General features: G+C 43.1%; 1 protein-coding gene across 1 annotated transcript in view; it reads left to right on the top strand.

Annotated features, from left to right (window-relative positions):
• Window positions 1–4,973: 4,973 nt before the first annotated feature.
• Spdya (speedy/RINGO cell cycle regulator family member A) overlaps window positions 4,974–13,389 on the top strand; it is a 31,618-nt gene continuing 23,202 nt past the window's right edge. Inside the window, exons 1-3 of the mRNA XM_013013605.1 lie at window positions 4,974–5,003; window positions 7,545–7,797; window positions 10,356–10,414. Of these exons, the coding sequence (XP_012869059.1) occupies window positions 7,563–7,797; window positions 10,356–10,414 (294 nt within the window). The 5' untranslated portion in view covers window positions 4,974–5,003; window positions 7,545–7,562. The remainder of the gene's footprint in view (window positions 5,004–7,544; window positions 7,798–10,355; window positions 10,415–13,389) is intronic.

The raw sequence follows: 13,389 nt of genomic DNA, 5'->3' as shown, positions 1-13,389 counted from the left end.
GCTGTGGCTCAAGTGGTAGAGCACTAGCCTTGAGCTGAAGAGCTGAGGGACAGCACCCAGGCCCAGAGTTCAAACCCCACAATAGACAATAAATAAATAAATGAAAGAATGATAGAAGATATGTTTAAAAAAAAAAAGCCAGCCAGGACAGAAAATTCTTTGAGACTCCATTTTCAAAATTAACTGCAAAATGCCAGGCTGAGACTAGAGGTATGGCTAAGGTTAGAGCAATAGCTATAAGCAAGAAGTGAAAACTATAAGGGCCTAAGTTCAAACACAGTATTACCAAAACAAGAAGAAAAAAATTATTTTTACTGGAAGTATGGCTCAAGTGGTAGAGTGCCATCCATGATTGAAAAAAAGATCTAGAGAACTAAGTTTAAGCCCCAGTACTGGCACACACAAAAAAAATCGGGTATAGCCCACATGGTAAAGCCAAACAAGCAAACTGATAAGTATGAGGCCCTCCCTGAGGGCCTGAGTTCAAACTTAAATTTTGATAACAGAAAAAAAGTGTATTTTTTTTAACTGAGGTTATTTCTCTTCTTTTTTTCTTTCTTTTTTATTATTGTGAAAATACTGTACAGAGGGGTTACAATTACATGGGCAGGTATTTCTCTTAAGAATTTGAAAAAACTGAAAAATATCTTCATTTTAAAATTGAGGTATGTTTCCTTGTCTCCATAGTAACCATAACTTTGGAACCAAAACAACTTTTGCTTTTTATATCATTATGTTTAAATGTTCAGAGTCAGGGTCACCATTTGCTCATACCTGTAATCCTAGCTACTCAGGAAGCTGAGCTCCAAGGACCATGCATGGTTCAAAGCCAGCCCAGGCAGGAAAGTCCATGAGACTCATCTCCAATAAACTACTCGCAAAAAGCCGGAAGTGGCACTGTGGCTCAAGTGGTAGAACACTAGCCTTGAACACAGAAGCTCAGGGACAGCACCCAGACCCAGAGTTCAAGCCCTCAGGATGGGCTTGAAAAATACGTGTTCAGAGAAGGAAGACAAGCTGAAATTGCTGTTGCTACCTGTCACCTATCTGTTGCTTATGAATCTATGCCTGAATCAAACCTGTACCTGAGAAGAAACATAAACCTCACTTTCCTTTACTCAACAGGCTGAGATCTGAGGATCGCAGTTCAAAGACAGTCCAGATAGGAAAAGTCCATGATACTCTTACCTCTAATAAAAACCACCAGAAAACCAGAAGTTGCGCTGTGGCTCAAGTGGTAAAGCGCTAGCCTTGAGCCGAAGACCTAAGGGACAGCACCCAGGCCCAGAGGTCAAGCCCTACAACTGACAAAGTAACAGCATACCTTGTAAAATAGATACTAGGCAATACAGAGATCCCTCACCTGTCACAGGAGTTACTTTCCAGAGACCCCCTGCAACAGGTGAAACTCAGTGAAGTAGCAGCATTATATAGTTGTACCTCATGAGAGGTGACTAAATTGGTTCCATAGAACTAAAGTTTTGTTATTTTTCTAATCTTTTAATCTTTTGTAATGTATCTTCAACAAAATGAAACTATAACTTTTGGTCTCTTAAAATTGGATTTTGCCTATATAAGTGCCAGAATTGATAAATCCTTTGACTAGGTAGGAAATTTTAAAAGTTAAACTTTCCAGGTCTGGTGGCACATGCTTAAAATCCAATGCAGATAAAGAAGAGTGGTGAATTTGAGGTCAACCTGTACTACATAGATGCAAGTCAAAGATTATTTTCTCCAACTGTCACCTCTACATTGGTTAACATACATTATAAGTTTCTAATTTCTTACTATAATTAACATTTCTCACATGATTCATTAAATGGCTTGCAAAAATAATCATAAATCTTTGCTGATTTCCTTTGGGGATATTTGTCAGCTTCTATGATTATAAAAATCCTACTTCTAACATTGGTGTTTTGTTTATAGGATGGTTATCCCAAATGAATGTGGGAATAAGGGTAAGAAGAGGCTTGTCAGGGAGAGAGGAGAGGAAGAAGGGTAGAAACAGGCTGCCTGAGGCTTCTCAATTCATCATTTTCAAGTTCCACATGTAAAATCCTATAGCCTAAGATCTATTTCTGGAGACTGTCAATCAAATCAAGCCTGGTAAAATATGTGTTAATTTTTTTGCCTCAATTCAGCTGATAGGCTGGAATTATTTCCCCAGAAACAGTGTCATCATGGCCAAACATCTGGAACTATCACAGATTATAACACCATTTTATCAAAACAAAGGCAAAAAGGTACAGTAAAATGGGATAAAACTAGTCCATAGGAGTCTCTTATGTAATGAGTTTAATTTTTTGGGGGGGGTCCGGTCGTGGGGCCTGAACTCTGGGCCTGGGCGCTGTCCCTCAGCTCTTCAGCTCAAGGCTAGCGCTCTACTACTTGAGCCACAGCGCCACTTCCAGCTTTTTTCTTTTTGCTTATGTGGTGCTGAGGAATTGAACCCAGGGCCTCAGGCATGCAAGGCAAGTGCTCTACTACTGAGCCATCTTCCCAGCCCTGGAATGTTTTGAACCTCTTCCTAGTATATCTCTTGAAAAAGAGCTTAAAACTTTAAATCAAGCTGCCCTTAACATACTCATTGTCACAGTTGCTGAAAAGGTTGCCATTTTATGGACACACTGACCCCCTTTACCATTAGTGGATTAACATAACTTTGTCACTCTAGCTTAGTTTCCGAGAAAATGTGAAATTTCTGATAGAACTCATTAACCTGCTCACTCATTAAAATGTAATAGGATTGGGAAGATAACTCAGTGGTAGAGTGCTTGCCTTGCATGCATGAGGCCCTGGGTTCAATTCCTCATCACTACATAAGCAGAAAAAGCCGGAAGTGATGCTGTGGCTCAAGTGGTAGAGCGCTAGCCTTGAGCTGAAGAACTGAGGGACAGCGCCCAGGCCCAGAGTTTAGGCCCCACTACCGACTGCGCCCCCCCAAAAAAGAATAAGCTACTTGATATACCTCAGAAAATGTGTAAAGTCCAGGATCTCAGCATATAATTTAAGAAGCTTTAGAAACATAAGTCTCTCAAAATAATTGCCTCAAGGCTTGATAGCCCATCATCTCCTCTCCCCATCCCCCCCCCATTGTGAGGCCTGAACTCTGGGCCTGGGCACTGTCCCGCAGCTTTTCAGCTCAAGGCTAGCACTGTACCACTTGAGCCACAGTGCCACTTCTGGCTTTTTCTGTTTATGTGGTGCTGAGGAATCAAACCCAGGGCCTAATGCATGCAAGGCAAGCACTTTACCACTGAGCCACCTCCCCAGCCCCAATAGCCCATCATCTTTAACTGGGATCTGGTTAACAGTGTGCTTAAATTCAACTTGTTATCAAAGATACAGGTTAAATCTCTATGTACTGCAAATCTTAGTTTTCAATGGGAGACTAATCTTTTAGCAATTAAATTCCCTAAAACTCTGGGCATCTTTACTGACAAACACAAATTACAACCCATTCTACTTTTTTTTGGGGGGGGGGTGTCCGTTGTGGGGTCTGAACTCTGGACCTGAGCTCTGTCCCTCAGTTCTTCAGCTCAAGGCTAGTGCTTGAGCTGAAGCGCCACTTCTGGGCTTTTCTGCTTATGTGGTGCTGAGGAATCAAACCCAGGGTCTCATGCATGCAAGGCAAGCACTCTACCACTGAACCACCTCCCCAGCCTAATCCATTCTACTTTTAATACTGATTATTCCTTATTCAAAACCATTAAGGTGTTGAGTGTCCCTTCAAGACTGTGATATATTTGGTTTAAAACCTAGTCTAGTTGAGTCTCAGTGTATCTGACTCAAACACAAGCTTGTTGGCAGCAATTTTTTCTTGTTCAAAGCCCATTAGCAGAGTACTTTTTTTCTTATTCATTGGTATATCTCCTTGAGTGTGAGCTTTCTGGCACACAGTAGACATGAAGCCTTGGGTTCCATTCCTCAGTACCACGTAAACAGAAAAAGCTGGAACTGGTGCTGTGGCCCAAGTGGTAGTGCTAGCCTTGAGCAAAAGAAGTTCGGGGACAGTGCCCAAAGACTCGGGGGGGGGGGGGGAATACACTAGTAGAGTTTTAGACACAACTCAAGTAGACCACCTGCCTGGCAAGTACAAAGCCTGGTAGCACCCCACACACACCCCCGTTAATTAGTAGTAGGTTGTACATTAGGGGAAAAGGTGGAGAAAACAAGATCATTTTGCATTTAGCAAGCATTTATTTTCAACTAACTCCCAGAAACCTGGGCCAAAACTAGAAGGGCGTAAAAAGGAGTTGCTAAGCAGGGAGCCGCTTGCGCATGCGTGTAGTAGTCATAGCTGCTCAGGAGGCTGAGATCTGAGGATCGCGATTCAAAGCCAGCTGGGCAGGAATCCTGGTCCATGATCTCCGATTAGCCATTGAAAAGATGGCAGTGGCGCGATGGCTCAGGTGGAAGAGCGCTAGCCTTGAGTGGAGAAGCTGAGGCCAAGTCTGGGCTGCTAACAGGGCGTTACACTCACGGGGTGCCACACATTCACACCTTTTCGGTGCGTTCCTCCTCACACACGTGGGATAGTCCAGCACGGTTCGCCAGACGGTGCGCTGGACGGGACCGTAAGGACGCGGGCGCCTCCTCAGCGCCACAGGCCCACACCAACTGATCCGGAAGGAAGCTCCACGTCTCGGCCCACACACGCGGAGAACATCCGCCGGAAAGGTCCGGCGCGGGGGCAGCGAGAGCGGTCCCCGGGCGCTGCCGCGCGCACCGGCCGCGGGATAACGGCAGAAAGCAGCCGGCGCTGGGCTCCGCGAGGGCGAGGCAGCAGTGGGGGCGGGGCGCGGGCGTCCGTCACGCCCCCTCCGGCCGTTCTTGCATTCTGATTGGCTCTGGTGGCCGCGCGCTCCCGGACAGCGGGCGTCTAGCGGTCTGCGGAGTTGGCGCTGTAGCCGTCGAGCGAGCGAGCTGCGCACCGCCGTGTGAAGCCGGGAACTGAGGCAGCCGCCGCTGCTGGGCCGCTCGCTCTTCTCGGGTCTCCGCAGGTACTTTGGCTCCGCACCCCCCGAGGTCGGTCGGACCCGCAGGCGAGTCTCCAGTTCCAGTGGCGCCCGGACCGGCGTTTGGCTTCCTCTCGGGGCCGCCGCCGCCTCCCCGCCACCTGTGCGAGCCGCCCCTCCACCTGTGAATCCTGCGGGCGCCTTCGTGGCCTTGGCCGGGGGCCCAGAAGTGGGGTCGGGGGGGGGGGTCGGGCGGCCTCTAGGACAGAGGAGGTCTGGGGAGGTCTTCTGAATGAGCCCGCCATTCATCCATCATTCATGCCACCCCCCTCCCCCCCCCCGCATCTGCTCTGTTGCGCTGAGGAGGGGCTGCTGCTGCTGGGCCCTCCGTTGGTCACCTGCCCGCCTCGCCTCACTCTCACTTTGTTCCCCCTGTGGGGCTTGAACCCAGGGCCTGGGCACTGTCTCTGAGCTGCTTTTTGGTCAAGGCTAGCACGCTACCACTTGAGCCACAGCGCCACTTCTGGCTTTCTCTGTGTACGTGGTACTGAGGACTCGAACCCAGGGCTTCAGGCATGCTAGGCAAGCGCTCCACCACCGAGCCACCTTCCCAGCCCCACCTCACATTTTAAAAAGAACATTTAATTCAACATTGAAAGACGGATATGCCGTGTTAAAACTGATCGTGTATCACCTATAGATTCCGTTCTCTAGCGTAAGCACGTTTTAAAAATGCTAGCGTGCCGGGCATCGGCGGCTCACGCCTGTACTCCTAGCTACTCCGGAGGCTGAGATCTGAGGACCGCCGTTCAAAGCCAACCCGGGCAGGACCGTCCCTGAGACTTATCTCCAATTAACCACCTGAAAACCGGAAGTGGCGCTTTGGCTCAAGCGGCAGAGCGCTGGCTTTGAGCTGAAGAGCTGAGGGACAGCGCCCAGGCCCAGAGTTCAAGCCCTACAACAGACCCAAAAAATTAGTGTTGCTCCCAACACAAATTTAACAGTGCCATATTCTTGACTTTTCTACCCCTTGAATGACACCATCTTCCTGTAAAAAAGAGGATTCAAGAACATGCTGCCGCCAGGTGCTAGTGATTGCACACCTGTCAGCCCAGCCACTGGTGAGATTCAGTGTAAAAGGAGACCTCATCTCAGTCACTAGCTGGATGTGCTGTGGTGCTTCCGCCATCTTAGCTAGGTGGAAAATGGAAATAGGTGGAGGCTGGTGGGCATACATTCCAGACACTTTTTGAAAATGACTAAAAAGAGCTCAAATGGTCAAGGGCAAGTGTGAGACCTTGAGTTCAAACTCCAGTACTGCCAAGAGAGACACAGACAGTAGCTGGAGTTACAGGTACATTTCCACACCCAATGCTAGAATTGTTTTCAATAAATGCTTGTTGAATAAGATAATTTTGTACCAAGGGATTTTCCAGTACAATTTAGGATTTTTTGTGAGAGATTTTTCATTTTTTAATTCTTAATATCAATAATTAAGCTCTGATACTAATTTGCTTTGTCTAATACTTTTTGTTTGGTCCAGTAGCACTGGGGCTTGGACTGAGGGCCTCTGTGTTCTCACTTGGCTTTTTCACACTACCACCTGAGCCACACCTCCACTCGCAACTTTTTGCAGCCTTATTGGAAATATGTCTCACTGACTTTTGCTAGGCTAGCTTTGAAAAGAAGCAGTCCTCAGATCTCTGACTCCTGAGTAGTGGCTGTCAGTAAAACCACAAATTGTAAGCATCATATAATGAGATTATATCAGTTCCTGTAGAATAAAAGCCAGGATAAGTGGGGGGAGGGGTTAGCTCACACTTGTAATCTCAATATTTGGGAGGCTGAAGCATAAGGATCACAAGTTCATGCCTAGTGTCGACTACAAAGTGAGATTCAAAAACCAAAATTAACCAAAACTTTACCTGGAATAATAAAGAACATAATAAGCCAGGCATCGGTGGTGCACACCTGTAATCTAATCAGGAGGCTGAGATCTGAGGGTCTTGGTTCAAAGCCAGCCCAGGCAAGAAAGTCCATGAGACTCTTAGCTCCAATTAAACACCAGAAAACTGGAAGTAGCACTGTGGCTCAACTGGTAGAGTGCTAGCCTTGAGCTGATAGTGCTCAGGAACAGCACCCAGACCCAGAGTTCAAGCCCCACCAACAACAAAAAAAAGTAAACAACTTTAAATTTTTGGTTTTGAGTTCCAAAGTAGTCAAAACAAAATGGTATAATATACATGTATATACATATATGTGTGTGGTATCTTATTATTTGGGAAGAATAAAGTTTTTCCTGGTAGTGAATTCTAAAAGCAATTTCTATTGTGAATCACTGTCACAAATAACATTTTTAAAATAATTTTAATGGTTATTTTTCCTTTTATGTTTATGTGATACAAAGGAATTGAACCCAGGGCCTCATGCATGCTAGGCAAGCACTCTACCACTAAGCCACATTTCCTGACTCCAAATATCACTTTTAATCACAAGACCAGTAACTATATCTGGAAGTATCATCCAATTTCTTTTTATACAGAAATTAATGAGTGTGATAAATAATTGTCTGTTTTATTTTTGCAGGAATCTTGGAAAACCAGAATGAGGCACAATCAGATGTGTTGTGAGACGCCACCTACTGTCACTGTTCATGTAAAATCAGGACCAAATAGAGCTCATCAGTCTAGAAAACCCATTAATCTAAAGCGTCCTATTTTTAAAGATAGTTGGCAAGCATCTGAAAAAAATACACATAATAACAACAAATCTAAATGCCCCAAAGGACCTTGTTTAGTAATACAGCGTCAGGAAATGACTGCTTTCTTTAAATTGTTTGGTAGGTTTTAAACCTTAACTCATTTAGTAGTGTCATATAAAGTACATACAAACTAGAATGTAAACATCTATTTTATCATTACCAAAATGGTCAAAGATTATGGTATTTCCTGTGCCAAAATTTCCCACCTCTAAGCAAATTTATTTATAGGCTTGTTTTTATACTGAATTTTTATTTTACTTGTTTTATGGATTACAAATTCAGACCCAGCTAGCTTCTATCAAGTATAGATCTGAGCAATTCAGGAATTTAGGTTAATAGCATGAGATTGGTGTGTAGGTGTGTGAGAGAGAAAGAACGAGAGTGCTGTGTGTGTGTGCGCTGGAGCTTAAACTCAGGGCCTGGCCACTGTCTATGAGCTTCTTTGCTTAAGGCTAGCCCTCTACCACTTGAACCACTGCTCTACTTCTGGCTTTTTTGGTAGTTAATTGGAGATAAGTATGTCATGGACTTTCCCTGCCTGGGCTGGCTTCAAACTGTGATTCTCAGATATTAGCTTCCTTAGTAGCTAGTATTAGAGGTGTGAGCCACAATTTCTTTGTTTTTTGTCTTTAGTTTTGACCTAAACTGAAACTACATACAGACTCAGGTGAGGGACCAGCCAATCTGATTAGTCCTGACAAGTTTCCCAGGACTTTTCATGACTAAAACCAAGCAAACTGGAAATGTTGGTTAACCTAGAAAAGTTTCAATATATCTTGGAATTATTGCTAAAAATTAACAATATTTTTTATCATTGTAGAATTTGTTCAGATAATGAATCAGTTCTACTTTATTAATAAGTAGGCAGCTAGAAATTTCTCATACTACTGCATCTACTGTCTACTAATGAAGAAGGAAAAGGGATCTTTATTTGGAGATTGATAGCATGGTAGAAAGATTAGGATAAGGAGTGGTAAAGATGGGTTCTAAAACCTGTGGGAATAAGTCAAATCTACAAAACACCATAATCTGGTAGGTGCAGATAATAGGCCTCTTATGAGGAAAGCCAGAGCACTGAGGGAAATTGGGTAAATAAAAGCATAGTGATCTGATGCTGGTGGCTCACACCTGTAATCCTAGCTCCTCAGGAGGCTGAGATCTGAGGATCATGGTCCAAAAACTCTTACCTCCAATTAACCACCAGAAAACTGGAAGTGGTACTGTGGCTCAAGTAATAGAGCACTAGCCTTGAGCTGAAAAACTGAGGGACAGGGCACAGGTGCACAGTTCAAGCCCTATGACTGACAAAAAAAAAATAGAATGAAGACTGGAAGTCTGGCTCAGGTATAGTGGGATGTGTTGAATGATAGCTAGAGGTTCCAAATTCAATTCCTACTACTGCTAAAAGTGAAAGAACAAAATTATTACAAACCTTGTTAGTACCTATAATTGTTGGTTTATCTGTCTCTACCATGTTAGGTAATTTGAGAAATAAATATAGAATTAGTAAATTAATTGTCAAGAAATCAATATTCTCTTGAAACTTTCTAGTTACTTCATTACATTGATAATATTTGCAAAACACAGAAATGAGTTGATGTGGCTGGGTGCTGGTGGCTCACACCTGTAATCTTAGTTATTCAGGAGGCTGAGATCTGAGGATCTCAGCCAGCCCGGGCAGGAAAGTCCATGAGACTCTTATCTCCAATAAACCACTAGAAAACAGGAAGTGGCGCTGTGGCTCAAGCAGTAGGGTGCTCGCCTTGAGCTGAAGAGCACAGAGACAGTGCCCAAACCCAGAGTTCAAGCACCATGACTGACAAAAAAAAAGAAATGAGTTGATGTATTTATTTGCTTTTTCTTACTTAGAATTAAGGTTGGGGAAGTGGTGCTGTAGCTCAAGTGGTAGAGCACTTGCCTTGAGCTGAAGAGCTAAGGGACAGTGCTCAGGCCCAGAGTTCAAGCCCTACGACCGACAAAAAAGAAAAAAAAGAAAAGAAAAAGAATTAAGGTTGGAAATTGATTTTCCTAGATTCTGATAATTACCAATATATGTTGAGATTTTATATATATATTAGAATTTTTAGTTGAAGAACAATTACCTTTTATCCACCTGTTTTTATCCCCCTTATTTCCACCTGTTAAGAGAGATTTTGAAAAGGGATGAAGAGCTAGAGTTACCCAACATGCTACTGGATATTCAATAAAATACTGTTCTCTAAAACTGAGCTATACATAGTGAATAGAGCAAATCAGAAGATGAAGGATAAGATAGTCTTTTTTTTGGTGGGGCCTGGTCATAGGCCTGAACTCTGGGCCTAGGTGCTGTCCCTCAGCTCTTCAGCTCAAGGCTAGCGCTCTACCACTTGAGCCACAGCGCCATTTCCAGCTTTTTTTTTTCTGCTTATGTGGTGCTGAGGAATCGAACCCAGGGCCTCACGCATGCAAGGCAAGTGCTCTACCACTGAGCCACCTTCCCAGCCCCAAGATAGTTTTTTGTACAGTGTTTGCAATGATTTTTTTAATCCTGAAAACCATATCTTAGTCCAGGTATTTTTGTTTGATTTCTAAACATTTAAATTCTTCAAAAGGAAAAATGAAAAAAAAACACAACTAATAGCTATCTTTTGTTGTAGATGATGATCTAATTCAAGATTTCTTGTGGATGGACTGCTGCTGTAAAATTGCAGACAAGGTAAAGTTGGTAACAGTATAATCATTAACTATTTTTGTTAACACTATTAGTCCATCAGAACTTTAAGGAGACTACTAGAGTTTCCTATATTAATTAAAGCTAAGTAAACAGGTAGCCTGTATTGCTCTTACAAGGCATACACATTAAATTTTGGAATTAGTATGTACCATAGATTCAGTAAATATTGTTGATTAGATATGAGTGTATTTGCTTGAAAGCAAGAACCAATAGACTCAATACTTTCTTTTTGAGACAAATTCTTGTCATGTAGCCCAGAAGTCCTTCTGCCTTTTGAATACTGAGGTTATACACACACATACCATCACACTAGGCTAGCCTCAATACATTAATTAGAATTCCCTCCTTTTATCAGGCTATGTAGAAAATAGATTCTGAGTATCCTCCCACTAAGGCAGTCTCTTACTGCATGATTTTAATATTTTAAGTAACTCAGAATAAATCCCAATAATATTGTAGGGTAAATTTAGCTTAATTTAGGAATTAATGTTACATATCTAACTTCTTAAGACCAGTGATGTTTCTATATTTTAGTTGACACAAATTTCAATATTTGTTTTTGTGATTTTTTTTAGTTAATTGAATAGTTACTATTTCACTTTGTAAAAATCATTTTAGGTTAGGTTGTGATCTAGAAAGTTACACATAACTTCATATCACACTTAAAATGTGCAAACCAACAGAGAAGGGAATGTGTAGAAGCTTATTATACTCATTAAGTTAGTATTGAACATTTTTATTTCATACTTAATGACAAAGATAAGGGAACTGTGCTTTCTGCCTGTAATCCTAGCTACTTGGAAAGATTATAGTTTGTGACTGGTCTGGACAAAAAATAATAATAATAATGAAGCCAGCACTGGTGGCTCACACCTGTAATCCTAGCTACTCAGGAAGCTGAGATCTGAGTATAGTGGTTCAAAGCCAGGTCTGGCAGGAATTCCATAAGACTTATCTCCGGTAAACCACTAGAAAACCAGAAGTGACACTGTAGCTCAAGTGGTAGAGTGCTCGCCTTGAGCTGAAGAGCTGAGGGACAGCACTCAGGCCCAGAGTTCAAGCCCCACAACTGACAAAAAAAAAATGAGATCCCTATGTCACCCAATAATGAGCCTAGGTGTCATGGGCATGATTGATATCACAGCTGAGTGGGAAGAATAAATAGGATCAAGGTCCTGTCAGCTTGGGTATAAAAGAAGACCTTATTCAAACAACAACCAAGCTGGGCGTGGTGGATCATGCCTGTAATCCTAGCTACGCAGGAGGCTGGCATCTGAGGATACTGGTTCAAGGCTAGCCTGGGCAGGAAATACTGTGTGACTCTTTTTTTTTTTTTTTTTTGTACTCTGAGCCTGGGCGCTGTCCCTCAACTCTTCAGCTCAAGGCTAGTGCCTTACCACTTGAGCCACAGCGCCACTTCTGGCTTTTTCTGCTTATGTGGTGCTGAGGAATTGAACCCAGGAACCTATGCATGTGAGGCAAGCACTCTACCACTGAGCCAACTTCCCAACCCCTACTGTGCGACTCTTATCTCCAATAATCCACCAGAAAACTGGAAGTGGCCCTGTGGCTCAAGTGGTAGAGCACCAACCTTGAGCTGAAGAGCTGAGGGACAGTGCCCAGGACCAGAGTTCAAGCCCCACAACTAACAAAAGAAAAAAAACAACCAAAACAAATGCAAGTCAAGATCATACCTGTAATCCTAGCTACTCAGGAGGCTGAGATCTGAGGATGGTGGTTCAAAGCCAGCTCAGGCAGGAAAGTTCACAGGACTCTTATCTCTAATAAACCACTAGGAAACCTGAAGTGGTGCTGTGGCTCAAGTGGTAGAGTGCTCACCTTGAGCTGAAGAGCTGAGGGACAGCACTCAGGCTCAGAGTTCAAGCCCCACAACTGACAAAAAAAATTTTTTAACATGCATAATTTTAAGATAAAGACCTTCCAAGTGCCTGTTACCTAGCTTGCTACAAAAATCAACTCATGGTAATTATTTCTTTTAACTCCCTACACCAAGTGTCTGGGTTATTTGAGGCAAATTGCAGACATCTAACATCTACAAATATCTCGTAATGTGTCTCTAAAATAAAAATTATATTATTGAAAAAAAAATTATATTATTGAAAGAAATCATGTCACCAACACTTGTTTATTTTTATTTTTGTACATTTTTATTGTAAACAAACACTTTTTAAAGTTAGCAGTAATGCTTTAATATCACATATCCATTTTGTGGAGTTGAGCTATTTTAAAACTTTACAATTTTAAGTGCACTAAAGTTTTAAAACAGCAGAGGGCAGTGTTTGAAAAGTAACTAAGAATACTGTACTGTCATAACACTATTTCAAGAACTCTTGAGCTGGTTGTTGGTGGCACAAGCCTGTAATCCTAGAGATCTGAGGATCACGGTTCAAAACCAGCCCAGGCAGGAAAATCGGTGAGACTCTTATCTCCAGTTAACCACCAGAAAACTGGAAGTGGCGCTGTGGTTCAAGTGGTTGAGCTGAAAAGCTCAGGGACAGCACCCAGGCCCAGAATTGAAGCCCCATAACTGACAAAATAAAAAGAGGGGGGCTGGGAAGGTGGCTCAGTGGTAGAGCATTTGCCTTGCATGCATGAGGCCCTGGGTTCGATTCTTCAGCACCACATAAGCAAAAAAAGAAAAAAGCCGGAAGTGGCGGTGTGGCTCAAGTGGTAGAGGGCTAGCCTTGAGCTGAAGAGCTGAGGGACAGCGCCCAGGCCCAGAGTTCAGGCCCCACGACCGGACCCAAAAGAAAAGAAAAGAAAAAAAAAGAATCCTTTACCTGAAGTTAACAGGAAAACTAGGAATTACTCTACTCACCAATCTTTGGTTTTTTTTTTTGGTCCGGTTGTGGGGCCTGAACTCTGGGCCTGGGCGCTGTCCGTCAGCTCTTCAGCTCAAGGCTAGCGCTCTACCACTTGAGCCACAGCACCACTTC

Source organism: Dipodomys ordii, unplaced genomic scaffold (genome assembly GCF_000151885.1).
Source record: "Dipodomys ordii isolate 6190 unplaced genomic scaffold, Dord_2.0 Scaffold20, whole genome shotgun sequence".
Classification (NCBI taxonomy): Eukaryota; Metazoa; Chordata; class Mammalia; order Rodentia; family Heteromyidae; genus Dipodomys; species Dipodomys ordii.
Note: the sequence above shows the minus strand (reverse complement) of the source record. Positions and strands in the feature narration are given on the sequence as shown.